Below are 24192 nucleotides of genomic sequence, written 5' to 3' on the forward strand. Positions count from 1 at the left end.
GACAGGTTAGAAATTTATTCTTCCTCTATTTCAGAATCCAGAGTTGAATAGTTTTGGATTGAAGTGATGTCTTTGCTTTAAGTTCTCAGTGTCCCCCAGGTACTTCCTTGTTTGTTGCTTCACTAGGCATGTTCTCTCCCCAGTATATTTCATGGTCTAAGGTAGTTAATTCAGCTCTGAGCATCATGGTTACATTTCAGCCAGCAGGAACAAGGAGGGAAAATGAGGAGTGCACTACCCTTAGAGAACCATACAAGAAGCTACGACATGACTTGGACTCTGGAGCCAGATTCAAAACTGTCTTAAATTCAAATCCTCCTCACTTTAGGGAAAAAATATTATTATGGTGGCTTTGAGTGACTAGGTTAGCATGAGAAGGAATTACACCAAGTATAGATACCACCTTTCCCTATTTGGATATTCTGCTCAGGGCCCTTGTGGCAGCAGCCATTCACAACAGACAGTTGGTATGGTGGTGTGCAGCTAAGAACTGTACGTATGTTAGGTTAGGGTAGGTGAAGCAAGATACCCTATTTAGGAAAGTTGAAGTCGTCTAGGTTTTTAGGTCAAATTTTCTTCCATCTTAGGAATATTGGGAGTACTACCTACGTCCTACCTACCCTTCAAAATGTAGCTTTTATTTTACTGGGAAACTTTTCATTGATCCATAACAGTCTTTGTTTCTTGCCTCTTCTATGTGCTATAGTGCTTATGCTTATCTTCCTTATACCTTATTAGAATGAAATGGTAAATTGTAGCCTTCTCCTACCCAGATAGAGGACATGTGTCTGGGTACGTGTATAGATTTGTATGGGGGTGTGTATGGTGGAGGGGTAAGAATGAATTTCTTGTTTTTAAATCTTCATAACATAAGCCTCTACTATAGTGCATCGTACATAGGAACTAATTGTGTGTACTTGTACATAAATTTGCATCTATTTTTGTTAGTCCATCCATGCCTATTCTAAGATTTATATCCATCTTGTAAAAGTTGGCTTTTAAAACTGATAAAGTACAGCTTAAAGTTAAGTGAATTTAATTCTTCTAATTCTGTATTGATGTAAAATCTTTGACTTTTAATTTGAAAGGGGTGTTAAATTTAAAATGTTTTTATCTTAATTCATCCTGTTTCTTCTTACCTTTTCGTGTATTATTAATCTCATTAAATATTTTCACAGAGAAAGTACTTTTTATTGAGCATTTACTGTGCACCAGGCACTGTGCTTAGGTTTCACATGTATTATTTAGTTTATCAGTTCACGTATTATGTTTAATTTGATATGTGAAGAAACATTAAAGTTCAAGTATGTTGCTTGCTGTAATCATGCTATAAAGGCAAAATTCTCATCCAGAAAGCCTAAAGTTAAACGCTGTACTAATAACCACTGGACGATTGCTTCTGCTAGTTGTACAAAACAAAATTCTGTAAGTCATTTTAAGAGTTTTCTGTCTCAGGACGCCTGGGTTGTTCAGTCGGTTAAGCATCTGCTTTCAGCTCAGGTCATGATCCCAAGGTTCTAGGGTCGAGTTCCATGTCGGGCTCCTTGCTTGGTGGGGAGCCTGCTTCTCCCTCTGCCTCATGCTTCCCTGCTTGTGCTCTCTGTCACTCTCTCTGATAAATAAATAAAATCTTTAAAAAAAAAAAAGTTTTTCGCCTGGGTGGCTCAGTTGGTTGAGCGGCTGCCTTCGGCTCAGGTCATGATCCCAGCGTCCTGGGATCGAGTCCCACATCGGACTCCTTGCTCGGCGGGGAGCCTGCTTCTCCCTCTGTCTCTGCCTGCCATTCGTCTGCCTGTGCTCACTCTCTCTCCCTCTCTCTCTGACAAATAAATAAAATCTTTAAAAAAAAAAAAAAAAGTTTTTCTGTCTCATCCCCCCATTAAGCCCTAAATATGTTTAAATTCATTTTTTTGGTTTTGTTTTGTTTTAAAGCCTTCCTCTCTCAGTATGCTTGTCAGTGGTTCTCTACCATTGGCTACAGAGCAGAATCACTAGTGATTCCCAAGCCTTGGCCCTGGAGACTGATTTAGTAGCTGTGAGGCTGAAACTCATACATAGTATTTTATCTGAATAAATTGCACTGATTCAGACTTCTGTTTTCTGTCTAATGAGTTCTTTTCTGTACCTTTCTTTATTTTGCCAGTTTTTATTTATCTTTCAAGGTCTTGTTTGGTTGTCACCTCTTTCTGGAAATCTTTAACTCCCATCTGATTTAGAAGTTACTCTTCTGTGTTTTGTAGCATCTTAAATATAGCGAAATACAGAGCTCATAGCATGTGCTTACTTATTTGTCTCCCCTACTCTGTCTTATTTTGCCCTTTTAATCCCTTGTGCCTGATACATAGTAGATGATTGAAAAGTATTTACAGAATTATATTTCCTGCAAAGCACTAGGTAATATTTCGCATCGCTTTTTGAGGATATTTTATAGTCAGAATTTGGCACTGTTGGGGCACCTAGGTGGCTCAGTCGGTTAAGTGTCTGCCTTTGGCTTGGGTCATGATCTCAGGGTCCTGGGCTCTCACTGTCTCACTGTTAAGCGGGGAGTCTGCTTCTCCTTCTCCCTCTGCTGCACTCTCTCTCAGTCTTGTGCACTCTTTCTCTCTCTCAAATAAATAAAATCATCAAAAGAAGAATTTGACACTGTTTTCAGTGTGATCTTAAAGTCTTTATCAGGGCAAGTAAAAGAAAAATTATTACAAGAAGAAATTATTAGTCAAATGGTTATGGATTTCTTATCTCCATGGGACCCTTACTTGTGAATTGATCGTGATCTTAATCATGATAAGGATGTTTAAATATGTGGGACCAAAATGATAACTTACCTTGTTTTTAGATGACTAAAAATTAACTTGCTAGAATTTTATTTCTATGTAATTTTATCTATATTGCATTATGCCTTCTGGTTATAATGAAGAAAATACACATTTGGTTTTAGAAAGATTTGGAGATAGAAAATATTGGTATAAGGGAAAGAAAGCCTGGGTCCAAATCACAACTTTGAGGTTCCTTTCTAGGTCACCAATGAAAGCATCCCTCCTTTCTTTAAGAAGTTGTAGGGATTAAAGCCTCCATAACTAACATTTAGTCTTCCTTCATCACAATGTTGGGTTCTCTTATATATTGCCTTTTAGATTCTCATCCCTTTCTCAGCTACCCCACCAACCCTTCCACTGCTTTATCTAGATCTCCCATTGTATGTTCAACACAGTTACCTCTTAGTAAATTCTTAACTGCTTCTTAGTACATTCCTTCTACCTCCTTTCCCTGAATGAAACTGGGATCCTGAAGAACCTTTTCTCCTACAGTTTGTAACTTTCTTTGGGGGAACTTTGTTCCTTCACCTCATGAGTTAGAGTTGGTGGGAGATGGTCTTAATTACCTTCTTTATGGTTAAAATCTCCTGTTCCATTGCAGTGCTGTGAATTAGAAAGAAATAGAAATCATCTTAGTACAGAGTAACTCATTCTAAAAATTAAATGTCAAATTCTGAACTTTAGGGAAAAATATTAAGGTCTCCTTCCTTTGATTGGGCTCTTTAATTAAGTTTGAGTTTGACAGAAGTATTTTGATCTTCTTATTTCCTTGATTCCAGGATATGGTCTATGAGATATATAATCAGATTTGATTTGGGGGAGGTAAGAAATAGTACAATAAAACCCTCAAAACTAGACCTGATAAATGAATTCACTTATGTCACAGGATACAAAATCATTGTACAGAAATCTTTTGCATTGCTATACACTAATAATGGAACAACTGAAAGTGAAATTAAAACAGTCCCATTTATAATAGCAGCAAAAATAATAAAATATCTAGGAAAAAACTTAACCAAAGAGTTGTTAAGTATCTGGAAACTAGAAAACACTGATGAAGAAATTCAAGATAATACAAATAATTGGAAAGACATTTCATGCTCATGGGTTGGAAGAATAAATATGGTTAAAATGTCTGTACTGCCCAAAGCGGTCTATAAATTTAATGCAATCCCTATCAAAATACCAATAGCATTTTTCATAGATCTAGAACAAAAAAATCCTAAAATTTGTGTGGAACCACAAAAAACCTCAAATAGTGACATGACATCAGTCTTGAAAAAGAAAAAATAAAACTGGAGGTATCACAGGTCCAGATTTCAAGTTATATTACAGAATGGTAGTAATTAAAACCATATGGTACTGGCATAAAAATAGACACGTAGTTCAGTGGAATAGAACAGAAAGCCCAGAGATAAGCCCACAATTATATGGTCAATCAGTCTTCAAAAAGGAGGAATGAATATACAATGGGAAAAAGTCTCTTCAACAAATGATGTTAGGAAAACTGCAACATGCAAAAGAATGAAACTGGATCACTTTCTTTCTCCATACACAAATATAAACTCAAAATGGTTTAAAGACCTAAATGTGAGACCTGAAGCCATACAAATCCTTGAAGAGAGCACAGGCAAGAATCTGTGATATTGGTTATAGCAACATTTTCCTAGGTAGGTCTCCTGAGGCAAGGGAAGCAAAAGCAAAAATAAACTATTGGGACTACATCAAAATAAAAAGTTTCTGAACAGCAAAGGAAATAATCAATAAAACTAAAAGGCAAACCTGAATGGGAGAAGATATTTGTAAATGACATATTTGATAAAGGTTAGTATCTAAAATATTTAAAGAACTGATAGGACTCAATACCAAAAAACAATTTAATTAAAAATGTTCAGAAGACATAAACAGACATTTCTCAAAAAAAGACACCCAGATGGCTAACAGGCACATGAAAAGATGCTCATTATTCATCATCAGGGAAATACAAGTCAAAACCACAACGAGATATCACTACTTCACACCTATCAGAATGGGTAAAATCAAAAACACAAGAAACAACTGTTGGTGAAGATGTGGAGAAAGAGGAATCCTCATGCACTGTTGTAGGAATGGAAAGTGGTGCTGCCACTGTGAAAACAGTATAGACGTTCCTCAGAAAGTTAAAAATAGAATTACTCTGTGATTCAGTAATCACACACAGGATATTTACCCAAAAAATACAAAACCAGTAATTCAAAAGAATACATGTACATGTACCCTTATGTTTATAGTGGTGTTATTAACTGTGAAAGTAGCCCAAATATATACATCAATAGATGAATGGATAGAGAAGAATGAATGAAGTGTGTGTGTGTGTGTGTGTGTGTGTTGTGTGTGTGTGTGTGTACACACTGTTCTTCATATTCTAATATTCCATTATATATTATTATACAATTACATGTTTATATATAATGGAATATTATTCAGCCATTAAAAGGAATGAAGCCCTGCCATTTGCAACAACATGGCTAGAGCTCGAAAGTATAATGCTAAGTGAAATGAGTCAGTCAGAGAAAGACCTATCATATGATCTCACTCACATGTGGGATTTTAAAAACAAATCAGCAAAGGGGAAAAAAGGCAAATCAAGAAATAGACTGTTAGCTATAGAGAACAAACTGATGGTACAAGAGGGGAGGTAGGTGGGGGGATGAAGGAAATAGGATATGGGGATTAAAGAATACACTTATGATGAAAAAATAAAAAGATGCTGAAAAATTAGTATAGTAAATACACATTTTGACTATGAGAGATGTTCATTTTTAGAAACCTTGATGAAGGAAATGTGTATCTCTGAATTAAAGAAATTGAGCAGTTCATGAAAAAAATTGTACTTTGCCGAGAACAGTTCAGAATAAGTCTGAATAACTTAGAAACAACTACATGCATGGGGCGCCTCGGTGGCTCAGTGGGTTGATCCTCTGCCTTGGGCTCGGGTCATGATCTCAGGGTCCTGGGATCGAGCCCCACAGCGGGCTTTCTGCTCGGCGGGGGGCCTGCTTCCTCCTCTCTGCCTCCTCTCTGCCTGTGTCTCTGCCTACTTGTGATCTCTGTCTGTCAAGTGAATAAATAAAATCTTAAAAAAAAAAAAAAAGAAACAACTACATGCATAAATGTGGAAGATGAGAGGTAGAGAAATGTGAGCAAAGTTAAACTGGATTCTGAAATTCTTTTTCTTGGCCAAATGATACTCAGTTATTTGTTGTGTTTACTTCTATAGAGATCACCCAGTTACTGTAGTTACGGTTTACATTCTTGATCAGTCTAAAGGAATATAAAATGTACAGAATAAGTTGTCAGATAGGATATTTATTTTCTTTTAAATTGAGGTTACCTACTTCTGTCCGTATACTCACCAATAATTTACTCTGACATTTTTTAAACCTCTGAGACTGTGGGTGAAGTTTCCTGAAATGTTCACCTTGATTGTAAGCAAAATAAGCTATCTTTTGTTGTTAAAACCAACATTCAGGGGCATCACATATGAATTGAATCTTAAAGCTTCAGTTTTAATGTGAGTTGTCTAGGAATGGATGGAGGTTAACTAATTTAGATATCGCCTGTCTGACATGTTAAAAATTGACCAGACCTAAGTTTTAGTTCAAGAGTATGCAAGTTATTACTTCATGTAGTGAATGACGGGAGTTTAAATGAAGGTAGAGAAAAAAATTCACTGGGGGAAAAATCGTAAGTGAAAGTATAGTTAGGTGTTTTCTGATTTTTTTAGTGAGTATAAAAAAGCAGACAGTATTTTGACATTTTATAATAGTATAAGATACATGCTGTTTAAAGTTAAAGAAACAATCTTAACCATTGTTCCCAAAAGGAGAATTGCTCAAGAACAAAAAGCAAATAGTCTTAATCTTTAGTAGGAGAAGCATGAGCCTAAGTTCTCTAGGATCAGGTATATACTTTATTATACCCACCCATAATTTTCTGCTCCAGGCATCCATGGATTTATAGTCCGCCTTCAGCTTTTACCATGGTATCCAGTGCTTCCTCCACCTAAAATCCCAATTAGACAAGACAGACCAGTCCTTCTGGCAGATCCTGGAGAGGTTAGAATATTTTAAGAAAAGTCAGCTCTATTCCATCTGGTTTGAGGGAAGAATGTGGAACTGGGCTGCTAAATCCCTTGAGTCCCAGACATACCCATATAGAGAATAGAGCAAGAGCAAATGAAAATGACCTGAACTTTGTTGTTCATGGTACTTTCTTGACTAGGCATTTGTTTGGTTGCTGTAAAGCTTTGACTTTTTCCAGAGCTCCTATAAAGTTAATGCAGCGTCTCTAGTCGTTTTTGATGTTTCTTTGAGGGCTTGGAACTTCTTAAGTCTGTCATTTTGCTGATGTCACTCAAGAATGCTTTTAAAATTATAAAAAATTAAGTTAGTGAAGGAAATTTAGAGCACACAGAAATGTGGAAAGCTAAGAAAAAAAAAATCTTATCTTCAATTCTACTCTGTAGTAACCACTATTAACATTTTGGTGTGTTGCCTTTCAGGCTTTTGTCCCCCTTTGACATGTCATGCCTTTCATTTTACCCTGTTTTCTCTTGTTCTTCTACCCTGTACCACCAAAAAAAAGAAAAATTGTTTTTAAAGTTAATTAAAATAAGGTCTCTAAATATACTTTTAGTCAGTGCAGTATTAATTTTTGAATTTAGTATACTTTTACATTTGGCAGCCCAAAATATTTTTACAGGTATGCAAATTTTTCATTTATGCTTCTAAATGAAAATATTATAGATATTTTTCTTCTCTTTTTTTTTGTTTTAAATAAAACACAAATCAAATTTATTAGAGTTGTCCAAGTCAGCAGTGGTGATCTTCTCACTCGTCTTGCCATTCCTGGACCCAAAGCGCTCTGTGGCTTCCACAGTATTCATGCCCTTTATCACCTGGTCAAAGACTACATGCTTGCCATTCAGCCACTTGGTGTTGGCAGTGTGGATGAAAAACTGGGAAGTGTTTGTGTTGGTTCCAGCATTTGCCGTGGACAAGACGCTAGACCCTGTGCTTCAGGATGAAATTCTCATCATCAGATTTCTCCCTGTAGATGGACTTCCTGCCAGTGCCATATGGCATGTGAAGTCACCACCCTGGCATAAATCCTGAAATAATTTGCGAAAGCAGGGACCTTTAGAACCAAGTCCTTTCTCTTCAGTGCTCAGGCCATGAAAGTTCTTGTTGTGTTTGTGTGTGTATGGTGTGTAATTCTTCCTCTTCTTATTTTTTATTATATTAGTCACCAGACAGTACATTAGTAGTTCTTGATGCTGTATTCCAAGATCCATTGTCTGATGTCTTTGAAACTTTGTCTGCAAACAGCCTGGAGGAGATGCAGCCCATAGCAATGTTGAAAAACATGATGGGGTTGACTGTGGCTAGATAGTGAGTGGCAGTAGGACAGTGGCGTCTGTAAGGCCTAGATGTTTCTGATTATCCCCTACAGGCTTGGGTTTTATTCTAGTCTTTACTCTTTTATTCAGTATATAAGAGTTGAGAAAGAAGTAGGTATCAAAAATCTGTATTTTCCTTGGTCTAGAATTTTCTGGAATTTTAACATTCAGAAAAAAGTGACATCCTCTCATTCAAAAGGGTAAGCCCTGACAACCTAGTATAGATCTTAACTTTCTTGGGAGCCAGTATAAAAAGAAAGAACTTAACCTGGACAGAAATAGTAATGCTGATATTGTGATATCAGTTATTTAGGCTATAGGTGTCTTTTAAACCAGCCGAACTATTAACAATAACTAGATTCTTTAATTGTGCTATATTAATTGATAATTGCAGTTTGATTTTTAATTTATTTAGTCTTGTATTATGTAGATCTTGAAGCTATTTATGTTTTGGTAAAAATTATATATTTATGTATAATTTATATATTATATGTTGTATTAAACTTGACATAAAGAGTTAAAGAAGAGTGTGTGAATCTGAGCAGAAATTGTTTTTTGCCTTCTTCCATTCCTACCTCTTACCTCAGTCAGGAGCACTCTAAAAAGTAATTACCTATGATTTTTTTTGGGATTTGGTTTATGGAAAGGTACCCTTTATAATTAAGGTGATGGATAAATTGGAAGTACTTTTTTTGTGATTCAGTTTTATACTGAGATGCATTTTGATTAATTTTTCTTTTATCAGCAGATTTCTGCTTTTTATAGTTGTAGGATTTCTTTTTTGGGGGGTCATTCATTAATTATTGCCTATAATAGATGTTTATACCTAATTTTTTTTATGTTTTATTTCACTGAAGTAGCAATTATATAATCCAAACTTGGGTGCTTCTTTCATAGCTAACTTTGGTCTCTAGGAATACATTACTATTAAAAATGGAGACTGTTGTATTAGGTACATTACTTTTAAGGGGTGCAGATTGTAGGATTACAAAGCTAAAAAGATTCCTTGAAAGCATGACTCTAATCTTATAAGAAAATGAGGACAAAGAACTTATTCTAACAGGGAGTCTTTATAGTATGTTTTCTAATGTCACTTCTTTGTTCCATCAAGAATTACTTAATTAAGCAAGTTTGGTTACGGTAATGGTTGAATATTTAAGGTTGATAAAGTTGCCAACTTTAACAAATTTTTCCTCCCCCTTTTCTTTTAGGTGAATCTGGACTCGGGAAGTCAACATTAATCAACTCATTATTCCTCACAGATTTGTATTCTCCAGAGTATCCAGGTCCATCCCATAGAATAAAAAAGACAGTACAGGTATGTACATTTGTATTTTTCATTGATGATAAGCTGGGGTAATATTAACACACACAAAATACATGCTATAACTTTTATTATGCTTCCCTAGAGGTAGGTTTTATATTTGGCCTCATCCAATATAAAATGGTAAACCTGATTGATGATTAAAAAGAGAAGGTGAATTTAGAGGAATTATCTTGGCTAGAACCTTCTATTAAATTTGTCCCTAGGACCCTCCTATAGATTATACTGTGAAGTACTAAATAATACCCCTAGAGTTAGGCTGTCCAACATGGTAGCTACTTGCCATATTTAGCTATTAAGTTTGAGTAAGTTAAAAGCAAATAAAATTTAAAGTTTAGTTTCTCAGTTACACCAGTCATATTTCAAGTGCTCGGTAGACATATGTGGCAAGGGTAGTATGGAGGTATTTGGGTAGTATAGATGTATTTTCACTGTTGGAGAATGTGCTAATGGATAGGGTAGAAAAAGCTTGATTTGCAGAAAAGCCATTTTTACTTAAATACAGTGTTCTCTATTACTCAGTGGCATAGTCCTATGTGATAGAAGAATGGCAATTGGAATTTTAAGGCTCCCAAGCTATGTGTAGTCTAAGTAGTTCTCAGTCTTTAATGTGTGTTTAGATCAACTTGTTAAATTTAGTTCCTGTTTTAGGTTAATTTAGTCTGAGATGGGTTGAAATTCTGCATTTCTAAAAATTTTAGGTGACATTGATGCTGCTGACCGTTAGACCATACTTCATGTGACAGAATACTCTAGGCTCCGGATCTCTACTGTTCAGTACAGTAGCCAGTAGTCACATGTGCCTGTTGAGCTCTTAAAATATGGATAGTCCAAATGGAGATGTTATGCAAGTATAAAATACATCCCAGATTTTGACAATTTAATATGTAACAAATACAAAGTATCTTATTACTAATTTTTTTATATTGATTACACTTTCCAGAGATACTATTTTAAAGTGGCTACTGAAAAGTTTTAAATTACTTATGTGGTTCACATTACGTTTTTGTTTCAGTACTCCTTTAAACTGTTAATTGAAAAAATTGTTAGTGGAATGGTACAGTAGTAATATATAGCCCATAAGCAGAGAGGAGGGGGGGTGAATAGTTCTCAATGGAACAGGCTTTATTCAGGCTGGAGGTAGATTTGAAGGATTGGTAGTGATTATTCTAGTGCACAGGGTAGAAGGATGCTCGGGAAATCCTGGGAAGAAATTCATACGTATCAAACTGCAAGATGCAGTTTAGTAATTAGATTCTTAAGAAGTAATTCTGTCAAGTGGATATTTTGTTTCTTTTTTTGAAGTTTTTCTCTTTTAGGAATTTTTTTTGTATCCTTCATAGAGTTTGAAATTTCAAATTACTTGCAAAATTGTATTCGATAAACTTGACACTACATTGCTTATTTATTTTGTGATCAGTGTTGTATATATGTTTTTAAAAAGATTTTATTTATTTATTTGACAGAGAGAGATCACAAGTAGGCAGAGAGGCAGGCAGAGAGAGAGGGGGAAGGAGGCTCCCTGCTGAGCAGCGAGCCCAATGCGGGGCTAGATCCCAGGACCCTGAGATCAAGACCTGAGCCAAAGGCAGAGGCTTTAACCCACTGAGCCACCCAGGTGCCCCCAGTGTTGTATATTTTAACCCTAGAGGAGGAAGTTCTAATTTTTTAATTTAGGTATTTAAATTCAAGATAAGTAAACTATGTATGTAGAAATGTTAAAGAAACCGCACAGTGCAGATTCCTAAGTTCAAGAATATTTATTCTAGGGGCACCTGGGTGACCCAGTTGGTTAAGCGTCTACCTTCAGCTCAGGTCATGATCCCGGAGTCCCAGGATAAAGCCCTGCATTGGGCTCCCTGCTCAGTGGGAAGTCTGCTTCTCCCTCGGCCCTTCATCCCACTCATGCTCTCTCTTTCAAATAGATAAAATCTTAAAAAAAAAAATATTTATTCTAAAATATATTAGATCTTAGTGGTCATGTACTTGCCAGTAGTGTTCTTGGTAATTACTGCTGAGTCCTCTTTGTAGCTCTGGCGTATGGTGTTAATGCCAGGCTTGCCTTAGTAAGTCATTAGTATCTTCCAGGTACTATTCTAAGCAGTTTATGTGCATTAACTTACTTAATTCTTAACAACAACTTTATGAGGTAAGTGGTATTATTACTGCCATTTTACATGGGTGGAAACTGAGGTAGGGACATGGTCATATCCCTGAGATCACATAGTTAAGAGTGACAGAACTGGGGTGCCTGGGTGGCTCAGTTGGTTAAGCAACTGTCTTCAGCTGAGGTCATGATCCCGGGGTCCTGGAATCGACTCCCATATCGGGCTCCCTGCTCAGTGGGGAGTCTGCTTCTCCCTCTAACCCTCTCACGTCTTGTGCTCTCTCTCTCTCTTTCTCTCGAATGAATGAATAAATAAATAAATAAATAATTTTTTTTTTTTTTTTAAAAAAAGAGTGACAGGACTGGATACAAATCTAAGCAGTCTGGTTTGGTGTGTTTTCTGTCAAATTATGCTGTCTCTATACTGTTGATATTTAATACACACTAGTTTCATAGGTTAACCAGTTCTTAATAGGTGGATTAGCTTTCCTTTACTACAGTCTCCCTATTTAATAATGTTTCATCCAACAGCTTTTTGGTTTTCTTTCTTTTTTTAAACCTTTTCCTTTAAAAATCTTATATAGAGAGAGTTTCCCAACTAGGCAGTTAAGACAAAATGAAGACAAAATGATTTGATTAGTGAAGTCCTGTGAAAATTGTTAAAATAACATAAAAAATGCCTCTATGGGGGCACCTGAATGGCTCAGTCGTTAAGCGTCTGCCTCCGGGCAAGTCATGATCCCAGGGTCCTAGGATCGAGCTCCACATCAGCTTTGGGCTCCCTGCTTGGCAGGAAGCCTGCTTCTCCCTCTCCCTCTCCCACTCTGGCTACTTGTGTTCCCTCTTGCTATGTCTCTCTGACTCTCTCTCTCTGTCAAATGAATGAATAAATAAAATATATATATATTTTAAATGCCTCTGTAAGCAGTAAAGAGCCGGTCGTCTGACTCTAGCTAGTAAGGGATAGTTTCAGGAAGGAATTTTTTGTTTGTTTTACTTTTTAAATCTCAAATAGTACATACATGATGTTTGCTGTTGCTTGTTAGGTTTAAATTTGCAGTCTGGACTCAAGGGTAAGGACTTCCCTTTAAATACTAAGCTTGAAATTCCAATAAACTACTGCTGGGTAAATGATGGAAGCCAATTAACTCACTAAGATTTTGTACCTTTCCATGTTTTATTTTACTTTGCTTAATAAAGACAAAAGAACAATACTCAAGCTTTCTTGATTCATCCATGCAGTGATTTTTTTTTTTTTTTAACCAGTGTCTGAACACATGAAAGTACCAGTGCTTGCAATTTCAGGAATTTGACGTAAAGAAATTGAATCTTTCATACTCTGTAGCAAAGTATTTGCTCAAATAATGAGAGATTGCTTGTAATGTAGTTACAACTGTGTGTATCCTGTCATGGTCTACATATTGTAAAAAGGATATTAAATAGAATTCATTATCATATTGTCATCAACGATTCTCCATATTGTGAGACTGAATATTTTTCCTGTCTTTTCAATTTTATACAGCGAGCATGCTTTTATAATTTTGCCTTTCAGAAAAGAAATATGAATACCAAAAGATAAGTATTTATAAGGAATAAGATTCTTATTAAGAATTCGTTCTAGGTCAGCTCAACAAAAATATGTCCCCTAAAAGTCCTTATGCCAAAAATAAATTTGACAAACAAATTTATTAAAAATACTGATAGACTATATGGTACTGTCTACCCTAAACCAGTTGCTCAGATCAAAAAACTTGGAGCCATCCTTAACTCCTTTTTTCTTTTTCAGTCCACATGTAGCCATCAACAAATCCTGTTATCTCTACTTTCACAGTATATCCAGAATTCTTTATTATACCTCTCATATGTAGGGTTCCATCATCTCTCTGCCTAGATTATTAGAGTAACCTCCTAATTTACCTCTCTGACATGATCCTTGGCCACCATCTCAATCTTTTTTAACAAAGCAGTGAGAGTCTTCTTTCATAGTCTCAGAACAAGGCCAGAGTCAGCTTTTTAAAAACTTTTATTGATCTATTTCTATTTTTTTTTGAGCAAAATTTTCTTAATATAATTTTTAAATGAATATGTAGCTTTATACCAAAAGGGCATAGATTTTAGCATAAAGCTTGATGAACTTTTATATACATGTTCATATATTTAGGTAATTACCACCCAGATTAATATAATGTACATTTCTAGCACCCTGGAAAGTTTCTTTTTGCCTCCCCTCAGTCAGTATTACACCCAACTCCAGATATAAATAGCTTTCTGACTTCTGTCTCAATAGATTAATTCTGTCTTTCTTGAACTTCATTTAGATATATACTCTTTTGTGTCTGATTTCTTTCACTGAAGATTATGTCTGTGGTATTTGTACTGTATAGTTATAGTCCTTTTTCATTGTTGTGTAATATTTCAGTATTTGATTATATCATAAATTATATTCTGTAGATAAGCACTTAGGCTTTCAATTTTTAACAATATGAATATTTTTATACGTTCTTTTGGTGGATCTGAATACTTGTTTCTGTTTTACATCTGTGACACATTAAGTAAAAGGTATTTTATTGTTTCAGTTCAATTTCTTTGATTCTTATGAGGTTGAACATGTCTTTTATATTCATTAACTATTCAGATTTCCTTGAAGTGTTTTGATCATCTTAATGTTTCCTGTCTTTTTCTCTTTGATTTGGAAAAGTTCCTTGTCTAGATAATTGTCCCTTATATTTCAGATACTGAAGATAATTTCTCTTAGGCTAGCATCTGTTAAGGAATATGGAAGAAGCTCTCAGGATTGTTTTTACATTTACTTGTCTCCTAAATAATCCTGTCTAACTCACTTAACCTTCTTTTAAGGTACCATTTCAATAGTGTTCTCTTCTTGTGAATATCTTCCAAGTCTCCCTTTTTTGAAAACAAAGGAGTAATTAGGGCTTGACAGTATCTCTACTAAGATTTTTATGACAAAGGCCTGTGTATCACTCTTAAATCTCTTCTTTTTACCAAAAGTTAAGATCTATAACATCTGAGAAATGGGTTGATAATGACTAGAATCCCAGAGAAGTACTCTGGGTGGTATTCCTTCATATACTGGAAACAAGTTGAAGATCCTGTGTACTCTCTTTCTTACTTATCCAGGAGAGAACATAACATGTTCTGAGTCATTCCATTTATTTAGAGAATAGAGGGTAGTTTTCTTTCACAGTTGACTGGCTCTTCACCAAGCTCAGTAATCTAGAAGATAATCTCCTCTTGGAAGCTTATAAATTCTTTGTGGAGGGTGGTCAGAAGTATTACATCTCAGCCCAGACATGGCAGACCAAGAGAAACATAAAATCCCGAGTTTCAAAAGACATATGTCTGCAGTTTCTCACCTGAAGGCTTTCTGGAACACTTCCAACTGTCAAAAAAAAAAAAAAAGTAAAGAAAAGAAAAATGCTGTGATGTAGCAAGGTAGGGAGTGAGATTTTAATAAAGACTGCGATCTCATAATCTCCTCCCTGAGCATTATTTATTTATAAAAGACTGGTATCATAAGAAATTCTTCCACATTTGCAATCTTGGAAGGAAAGAAAAGGTGTCTACACTAATAGAGAGATGGTTCTGAACTTCTCGTGTGTAAGTGGTTCTGATTTGAATGGAATTTTCAGTATTAAATAGAAATCTTTTGTGATTAATTCCCAGTGTCCTGTCTTGGGCCTCAGGACTCTGAGTGCGGCAGCTCAAAATGTGAGCCAACACTCTAGTCCTAGAGTTCTTGGTACTAGTGGTTCTCACACTTGAGTGTACATCAGTCATTTGGAAGGCCTGCTAAAACAGATTGCTGAGTCCACCTCCCCTCAGAGTTTGCTACTTAATGGGTTTGAAGGAGGGCTCAAAGAATTCATGTTTCTACCAAGTACACAGATTATGCATCTGCCAGTCAGGATACATTTTGAGAACTACTGCTTTGCAGTGTTTCTAGCCTGATCCAAACTGGTTTTATCCTGTCTCTATGGGAAGAAGTTAGAGAGGGTACTGTTTATCCTTCATTCTTTCAGAATATTTCACATTGAATGAAATAGTACCTTTAACTTCTGTTTTTATTCATGTATTTTTTAATAGACTATTTAAAATGAAGTGATAGAAAGCATTGAATACTTGTTCCACTCTGAAAAACAGATCTTCAGGGACGCCTGGGTGGCTCAGTTGGTTAAGCAGCTGCCTTCGGCTCAGGTCATGATCCCAGCGTCCTGGGATTGAGTCCCGCATCGAGCTCCTTGCTCGGCGGGGAGCCTGCTTCTCCCTCTGCCTCTGCCTGCCATTCTGTCTGCCTGTGCTCGCTCACTCTCCCTCTCTCTCTCTGATAAATAAATAAAATCTTTTTTTTTTCCCAATTTATTTATTTTCAGAAAAACAGTATTCATTATTTTTTCACCACACCCAGTGCTCCATGCAAGCTGTGCCCTCTATAATACCCACCACCTGGTACCCCAACCTCCCACCCCCCCGCCAACAAAAAAAAAACCCACCAGATCTTCAGATTAACAAAGTTTTAAGAAAAATATTATATACAGTGTTGTGTATATAGTAGCAAATTTTATAATTTTGTTATATTTGAAAATTTTTGAATCCTATTTCAAGTCTGTGAAAGGTTGCCAACTGTCTCCAAGGGAAAGACTGTCCTTTATTCTGAGACTAAATTGCTTCAGTTTCTTTTGTGAAATCAGTGTGTTAGATTTTTTTAAAGATATTTGAGAGAGAGAGAGAGAGAGTGTGAGAATGGGAGTGGGGAGGGACAAAGGAAGAGGGAGAGAAAGAATCTCCAGCAAACTCCCTGCTGAGCACAGAGTCCAGTGTGGGGCTTGATCTCAGGACCCCGTGATCATGACCTGAGCCGAAATCAAGAGTCAGACACTCAACCAGCTGAGACACGCAGGCACCCCAAGAGTGTTAGTTTTTTTTCCCCTTTTATTTATTTATTTATTTGTTTATTTTTAAAGATTTTATTTATTTATTTGACAGACAGAGATCACAAGTAGGCAGAGTGGCAGGCAGAGAGAGAGGAAGGGAAACAGGCTCCCTGCTGAGCAGAGAGCCAGATGTGGAGTTCGATCCCAGGTGCCCCTTTTTCTTTTTTTTTAAAGTTCTGTTTGCAGCCTTATATTGGTCCTCTTTAAAACTTTTTTTCTTGGTTTATGAAGTCCTTCAAATCACTATTACAGATTAAATGGGTATAGAAATTCTGGAGGTGAAGAAAGGTGAAAGCAAAGAATCCTCTCCCTAAGATAATGTTTTATAGAATCCTTGAGACCTTTTTGTAAAGCCCAGTTGGGAAACTCTCTTGTTGATATTCGTCCAATATTGATAGTTTTTTGAGCTATTCATAGAGCAGACATTTAAATGCTTTATTTATTTGTTTGTTTGTTTGTTTGTTTGTTTATTTGATAGAAACCACAAGTAGGCAGAGAGACAGAGGGGGAAGCAGGCTCCCTGCTGAAGCAGAGAGCCCGATATGGGACTTGATCCCAGGACCCTGGGATCGTCATCTGAGACAAAAGCAGAGACTTTAACCCACTGAGCCACCCGGGTGCCCCTGAATGCTTATCTTATGCCAAGTTTTGGGACGACAACTTTAACCCACTGAGCCACCCAGGTGCCCCCATAATCAAAGTTCTTAAGCCAATCATATGAAGGATATAGCAAACAAATATGATTTAGTGAGAATGTGCTGCTGTAAGGTGCTATAGATTACCTTGGCAGATTTTAGTGTAGTCGGAATGAAGGGCAATATGGTACTGGTTGGGAAGTGAGTAGTAAATGAGGCACTGATGATGGGATGGCTATGAAGGAAGGGATGAAAGTGAATACCTAGAGGTTGAGTGTAGGGTACTGAGGCTGTCGTTTGGTTTTTATTTCCAAAAAAGACCTAAGAATGTTTATATCATATGGGGAATTAATCCCTGAAGAGACTAGAGGTTGAAAATAAAGGATAAATAGTCTAAACTCTTGTCAATATGACTCCAATATGGAATAATTAGATTATATAGATTAAGAAATTAGCCTTAGGAAGAAAGGGATCTGTTCCACTGAACAGAAGGAAAGACTGTTGCTTCAGACAAATTGGGGCTGTTGCTTCAGACAAATTGGGGATGCTCTTGTCTTCATGTAGAGATGAGGTACTTTGCTGAGGGTGGACAGAAATAGGGTAGAGAAGACCCATACTGAGAAATGAGAGTGGCATGAGACTAAGGAGCACATAGAAGGATTATTGGATAGCAGGGAAATTCCGGTCAAATCGAGGTTCATGAATTTTGTGGATCAGAAAGATATCTGAGCTTGGAAAGGAAAAAGAAATAAAGGGTTTAGGAGGGGGGTCATTAATGAAAATGAAAGGGACGAGTTGCTTAAGATCTCAGTGTAAGGAGTCAGGGAAAGTTAGGGGTAGTGATTTAGGGAGTGTGTGTGTATGTGTGTGTGTGCGCACATGTGCGTGCTTAAAGATTTATTTGAGAGAGAGAGCAAGAGCTGGGTGGAGGGCAGGGGAAGAGGGAGAGGGAGAGAAGGGATCTCAAGCAGGCTCCACGCTGAGCACAAACCCCAGTGTGGGGCTCCCATCTCATGACCCTAAGATCATGACCTGAGGTGCCCCTAGAGTTCAAATCTTTGAAACAAAGATTCTTTCTTTCTTTCTTTTTTTAAGAGTTTTTAAGATTTTATTTATTTACTTGTCAGAGAGAGAGCATGAGCAGGGGGAGGGGCAGAAGGAGAAACAGGCTCCTTGCTGAGCAAGGAGCTGGATGTGGAACTTGATCCCAAGACCTTGGGATCGTAACCTGAGCCGAAAGCAGACTCTAAACTGACTGAGCCATCCAGGCATCCCTGGATCTGCTTTCTTAATAAACTAGGTCAGGGTTTTGATGAGACGGAAATAATCTTTAGGCGTAAGTATTGTACCTTTGGTCATTGCCTCTTAGTTTCTTGTGGAACATAATGAAGTATTTAAGATAGATATTTATCTTACATATCTTATCTTTATCTTAAATATCTATCTAATTTATTTATCAGGCATTAAATAATAGATAGTTTTTGTGTTTGAGCTAAGTGAAATATCTCAGGCTGTTTAAGTCTCTGTTGTCCCAAGTCCCTGCAGAGCTTTGGCTGTAATGCCACCTCCTGAACAAGTTTGGGTAGAGAGGTAAGCTCCTGGCAGAAAATTTTAACCCTCTCTATGAAATTTAATATAGTTAATTAAGTAACACTTTCTACTTAACAAATAGCTCTTAAACATTATGTTATAAAACTTTTAACGGTCTTTTGAAAATGAAAGAAGTTATGGAAACACTGAATGTGTAATTTTTTTTTTCTCAGATTGAAAAATGGAACAATATTAGAAAAAAGAGTGCCTTGGATTTCTGGAAAGTAGGGAGTCCAAATGAGGCCTCAGTAAATTAATTATACATAAACAATGTAATGGGCTTTAGTTTTATTTTTCAGAGAGAAACACATAATTGAAAATACCCTTGATTCATTCCTTCAGTATTAAATTATGCATTTAATCTTAGAGGATTTTGAGTGATGCCATAAAATATGCTGATGTGACCTGCTTAAGTAAAGTGCATGGGAAAGTAGCCATTTGGAATAGATTTCTTAAGAAAAGTTTGAAATTCCTGGACTTGAACTAATTTGTTTTCCATGGATCCCATGAGGATACTTGCAAAACCAGATGGTAGGATACAGTCAGATCCTGTGAATGGCACTAGTTTACAGTTAAGTTTTCTGGATATCTTCCATATGTTGCCTTCTTCTTTCTATTTGACCATATATGGATACATAGAAATTCATAGGCCTGAAAAGACCTTTTATAAATAGACTCTTTGAAGTATTTAAAATACAGATCTTAATTTTTTATATCAGTTAACAATTAAGTTAAACTGATTATAAAAACAAGGAAACAAGAATCTTAAAATTTAAGCTGGTATGGTGTGTGATTAGTATACAACCTATTATTGAAGATAGAAATGGGCTTTACTTACTAATAAGAGAACCAGAAATGGTTTGGGAGTAAAATTGGGAGATGACTCATGTAGAACAATTGTATTTTACATCAGTTTCTAATATACAGTGCTTTGTCATTTAAAGAATTATTAGGAAAGGGATGGTATGATTACTTTGGATATTTCTGCTTCAGTGCCAGTTACCATAAATGAATAAGCTATTTTTATGGAAAGAGATGGAAGCAAATTCAAGGTATATTGAGATGTTGGAAATTGTCCATTTTTAAAATTGATATTCAATGACAACTCGACTGTCCTTTGACTAGAGGACAACCATATGTTTAAAATGGGAACTTTGTAAATCATGTGGCACAGTATCACTTTTTTTTAAAAAGTTTTGAAAATCTAACAATGGTAAGATTTCCTCATTTATTTATTATTTATTATTATTTATTCATTTATTTCCTCATTTTGCCTTTCTCATGTTGTGAGAGTAACCTGGTTTCAGACTAGCTGTATTATCTTAACTATGTGGTGTGAAACAGTGGTCTTCCAAGTAATACACATCTATTGTTGATACTGAAAATGGCCAGAAAATATTAATGTTTATTTATTTATTGATGTTTATTTTTTTAACCTACAGAGAATTAATACTGTTTTAATACTTATTAACAGATTTCCAATTATGTATATTTGGTAGATAAAAATAAATATATTTGGGATGTTCAGAATTTCCACTGGTATTTCACACTAGGACTAAAACAGTATAAAGACCACTGGTCTAAAAGATAAGACCTTTGCCTTTTATTTGTCTAAAAGGTTAGAAGCCCTTCCATGGACATACACGTCGAAATCTTAGGCAGTGTTTTCAGTTTTAACAAGATTTTTTTTTATATTATTTTTTTTAACAACTGTTGGCTGACTTAGACCCGTACTGTCCAATTCAGTGTCACCAGGCCATATGTGTCTATTTAAATTTAAGCTGATTCAAATTAAATAGTTAATTCAGCTTGTAAGTTGCTCTAGTCACATTTCAAGGGCTAAGTAGCTGCATGGCAAGTATCTACTGTATTGGATAGTGCAGATACAAAACATTTGCATCATCTCAGAAACTGTCCAACATTATGTTGGACAGTGTTGCTGCAGACTTTCTTGCTCAGCAGTCTTACTTCCTCAGTCTCTTTATGCATTACCTAGCCTCTGTAAAAAATGCCCAAAGAAAATGGAAACTACATCATATTTATAATACCAAAAGGTACACTCAACTTTTTCTTTTCTACCTAGAAATTAGTCACTTTTCCTTTCCAAAACATAAATAGTTGAAGTTGCTTTTCACATATTGGTGATATTTTTCCCTTAAGTTTTATGGTACTTAAGTCATACCATCTTTTGGCAATTAACACTCAACATTTGTGTCTAATTCTTCTCTCTTAAATTAACCTGTCAGTATATGAAGAGCCTCTAGTCTTAGTTAGCCCTTGATATAAATGTACATTGAATGAAAGCTTGTGTTTTTCTGGGGCAATTATTCCCTTTTTCTCTTTGAATCAGTGTTTACTTTATCAGGAACATATGCCCCAAATGAATGAGTTACATGTTCTAATACATAGCTCAGGGTTACCGAAAATCTTAGATTGCTGTTGGCATTGTTTAAGTCCAATACCCTTTCTCAAATAGAATATTTTCGCAAATTGTGAAGAGAACTAAAGATTTTAGTCAGAGTTAGTAGGATTTTTTTTTCAGTGCCTGCACTTCCGCTGATTGCCTCTGTCAAATATGCGGTATAATATTTGAGAAGAGAATTGGATCTTAACTATACCATAAACACAAGTGTAAATAATTATAGCTATGCTGAAAAAGATTTGGGAATGGTAGTAAGTTAACTTGAGTTACCTTTCCTGGAGGTAGTCCAGGAAAACATTTATTGTAAATGGTACAATAGTTGTACTTGTTTGGTTAATTGCATTTGATTTCTATGAGTTACCGAATCATTCAAGCACATTGTTTATATTATTAGATATGCATTTAGATTATATGAGTATTATATGGCTTTAGTGACTATTACTATTTTCTCAGTTCCTGTTTTTCTTCTTTATGTCAGTTATAAACCATAAACCCGATGTTTATATATGTACCTTTCTTTCAAGTAACCAGGACTTCTAATATCCACAGTAATTGATTCTAAAGAGAATGTGGGGGTGGGTTTTTGTTTGTAAAAATTTCCAGTTGGTTTTGATTAATGCTCATCCCCTGCCTCTTACTTTGTAGGAAACCACAGGTGTAACGTGTGGTATTAATACCTGTACCAATGACTCTTACAGGTGGAACAATCCAAAGTTTTAATCAAAGAAGGTGGTGTTCAGTTGCTGCTCACAATAGTTGATACCCCAGGATTTGGAGATGCAGTGGATAATAGTAATTGGTAAGAAGGATTATCATCACTGCTTTGTACTGCGTTTGGGGTATGGGGTAGTTAGAGTTTTTCTGCTTAAGATTTTTAAACTTCTCATTTTAACAAAAGTTATTTAACTTAAGTCCTACGACTAGAGTTCTTATACTAACTTGGCCACTTACTTGAAAATGTTGCTTATTTTCTCTGAACTGATTTCTATAAAATAGAGATAATACCTGTTGTAGAATTATTTTGGAGGCAAATTCCAAAACAACATAGAAACAAGAATTCTCATTATTATAAGGAAGCTAAAACTTTTCATTTTCCACTATAATTTTATCCACTTACTGTATATATTATTTTCTGTCACATCCTAATTTAAACCTGATTTTAAATATTCAGATTTTCCAAGTTATAAGTTTAGAAAACATTAATGACATTCTATTTGGAAATAATACCTTAGTATCTTCTAAATAATATTTAAATTTTTCTTTTGAGTACCACATTGTTTTTGAAGTAAATTTCTGTGTTAGCTTTTTTATTTTTTTATTTTATTCATTTATTTGTCAGAGAGAGAGGGAGAGAGAGCGAGCACAGGCAGACAGAGAGGCAGGCAGAGGCAGAGGAAGAAGCAGGCTCCCTGCCGAGCAAGGAGCCTGATGTGGGACTCGATCCCAGGACGCTAGGATCATGACCTGAGCCGAAGGCATCTGCTTAACCAACTGAGCCACCCAGGCGTCCCTCTGTGTTAGTTTTTAAAACACCTAAATAATCATGGACTACTACATCAAAAACTAATGATGTTCTGTATGGTAACTAACATAACATAAAAACAACAACACCGAAATATGTTCATCATGAAGTTTTTGAATTATTTAATCTTTTCATTTGAAATCTAAAACTCTGTACTTACCAATGCAGATAATACGATAATTTTGTTGAGCTTTGACTCTATATAATTAATTATCTTTGATTTGGAAAGTTTAGAAATAATGAATCAAGATTTATTCAATGTGATTAATATTTGTTTCTTAATCAGTATATGTAGAATAATTTGAGATATTTTCCAGTGGTTCGATTGGTTTTGCCTATTTAAAAATAATGATTACTCCACTTTAACAGTCATCAATTGTACATTCATATGTAAATTGAAACTTAATTTTTTTATTTGTCTGGTTTCTCTAGCTGGCAGCCTGTTATTGACTACATTGATAGTAAATTTGAGGACTACCTAAATGCAGAATCTCGAGTGAACAGACGTCAGATGCCTGATAACAGGGTGCAGTGTTGTTTATATTTCATTGCTCCTTCAGGACATGGGTCAGTACCTTGATACTTCTGGTAACTTGCTGTTGCTTATTATTATTGAACATCAGGTATATATTTTAGTAATCTAGATCTCTGTGGAGCACATTTAACTACACGAGTTGTGAAATCCCAAATTCTATATAAAAATGACTTCTATAAAAAACACTTTTTAAGTTCTAGATAAGCTAATAGTAATTTTATTTCTTAATTTATACATAAGACTTTTTTACCTGCTTCACTATAATATTGAAAGTGTTTCCATCATGGTTTAATGTCTCCGTGTGGCTAGTTTAGCTTCCTTTTGACCTCTTGCCACAAATTGAACTACCAAATAATGGGAAACAGCTATAACAGCTTAGACATATTCTAAGAAACTCTAAAGATGTTTTTACTGTGAGTCTGATAGAAAAGATTACCAGAAAAGTTAAGTACCTAAGTTCTTATGTGCCATTTATTTCTTCACTAAGTTTCTTTGGCTCTGTTTCACCTTAGCTATCACAATCATATTATTTAAGTTTCATATTATCTGTGCTAACCGTCTACTTACTAGGAGTTTAAATGTAAGTATCTAGACATTCATATGCTCTGATTATTTTTTTGTTAGTATGGCCAGTCTCTATTTCTTTTTTTTTATTGTTTGTACTTCCTCTGTCATTTGAGTAGATACGTGTGTCACTGTCAACTGCAGATGTTTGTATTTACTCTTCTTCAGTCTTTTTCATTGGATAGATGACTCCGCATAATTCAGCTACCTGATGAGTAGAGCTGCTATCTCTCTACCAAAAGGAACCGGAATATTATGTAACATCAGACTAAATAGCATTACGCC

General features: G+C 35.6%; 1 protein-coding gene across 4 annotated transcripts in view; it reads left to right on the forward strand.

Moving 5' to 3' along the window:
- The window catches only part of SEPTIN7 (septin 7), a 110089-nt gene that overhangs the window by 56547 nt on the left and 29350 nt on the right, over nucleotides 1-24192 (forward strand). For all 4 annotated transcript variants that reach the window (XM_044246362.1, XM_044246359.1, XM_044246360.1 and 1 more), the window contains exons 4-6: nucleotides 9468-9574; nucleotides 21985-22085; nucleotides 23241-23375. In XM_044246362.1, coding sequence (XP_044102297.1) covers nucleotides 9468-9574; nucleotides 21985-22085; nucleotides 23241-23375 — 343 coding nt within the window. The remainder of the gene's footprint in view (nucleotides 1-9467; nucleotides 9575-21984; nucleotides 22086-23240; nucleotides 23376-24192) is intronic.

Source organism: Neovison vison, chromosome 4 (genome assembly GCF_020171115.1).
Source record: "Neovison vison isolate M4711 chromosome 4, ASM_NN_V1, whole genome shotgun sequence".
Lineage (NCBI taxonomy): Eukaryota > Metazoa > Chordata > Mammalia > Carnivora > Mustelidae > Neogale > Neogale vison.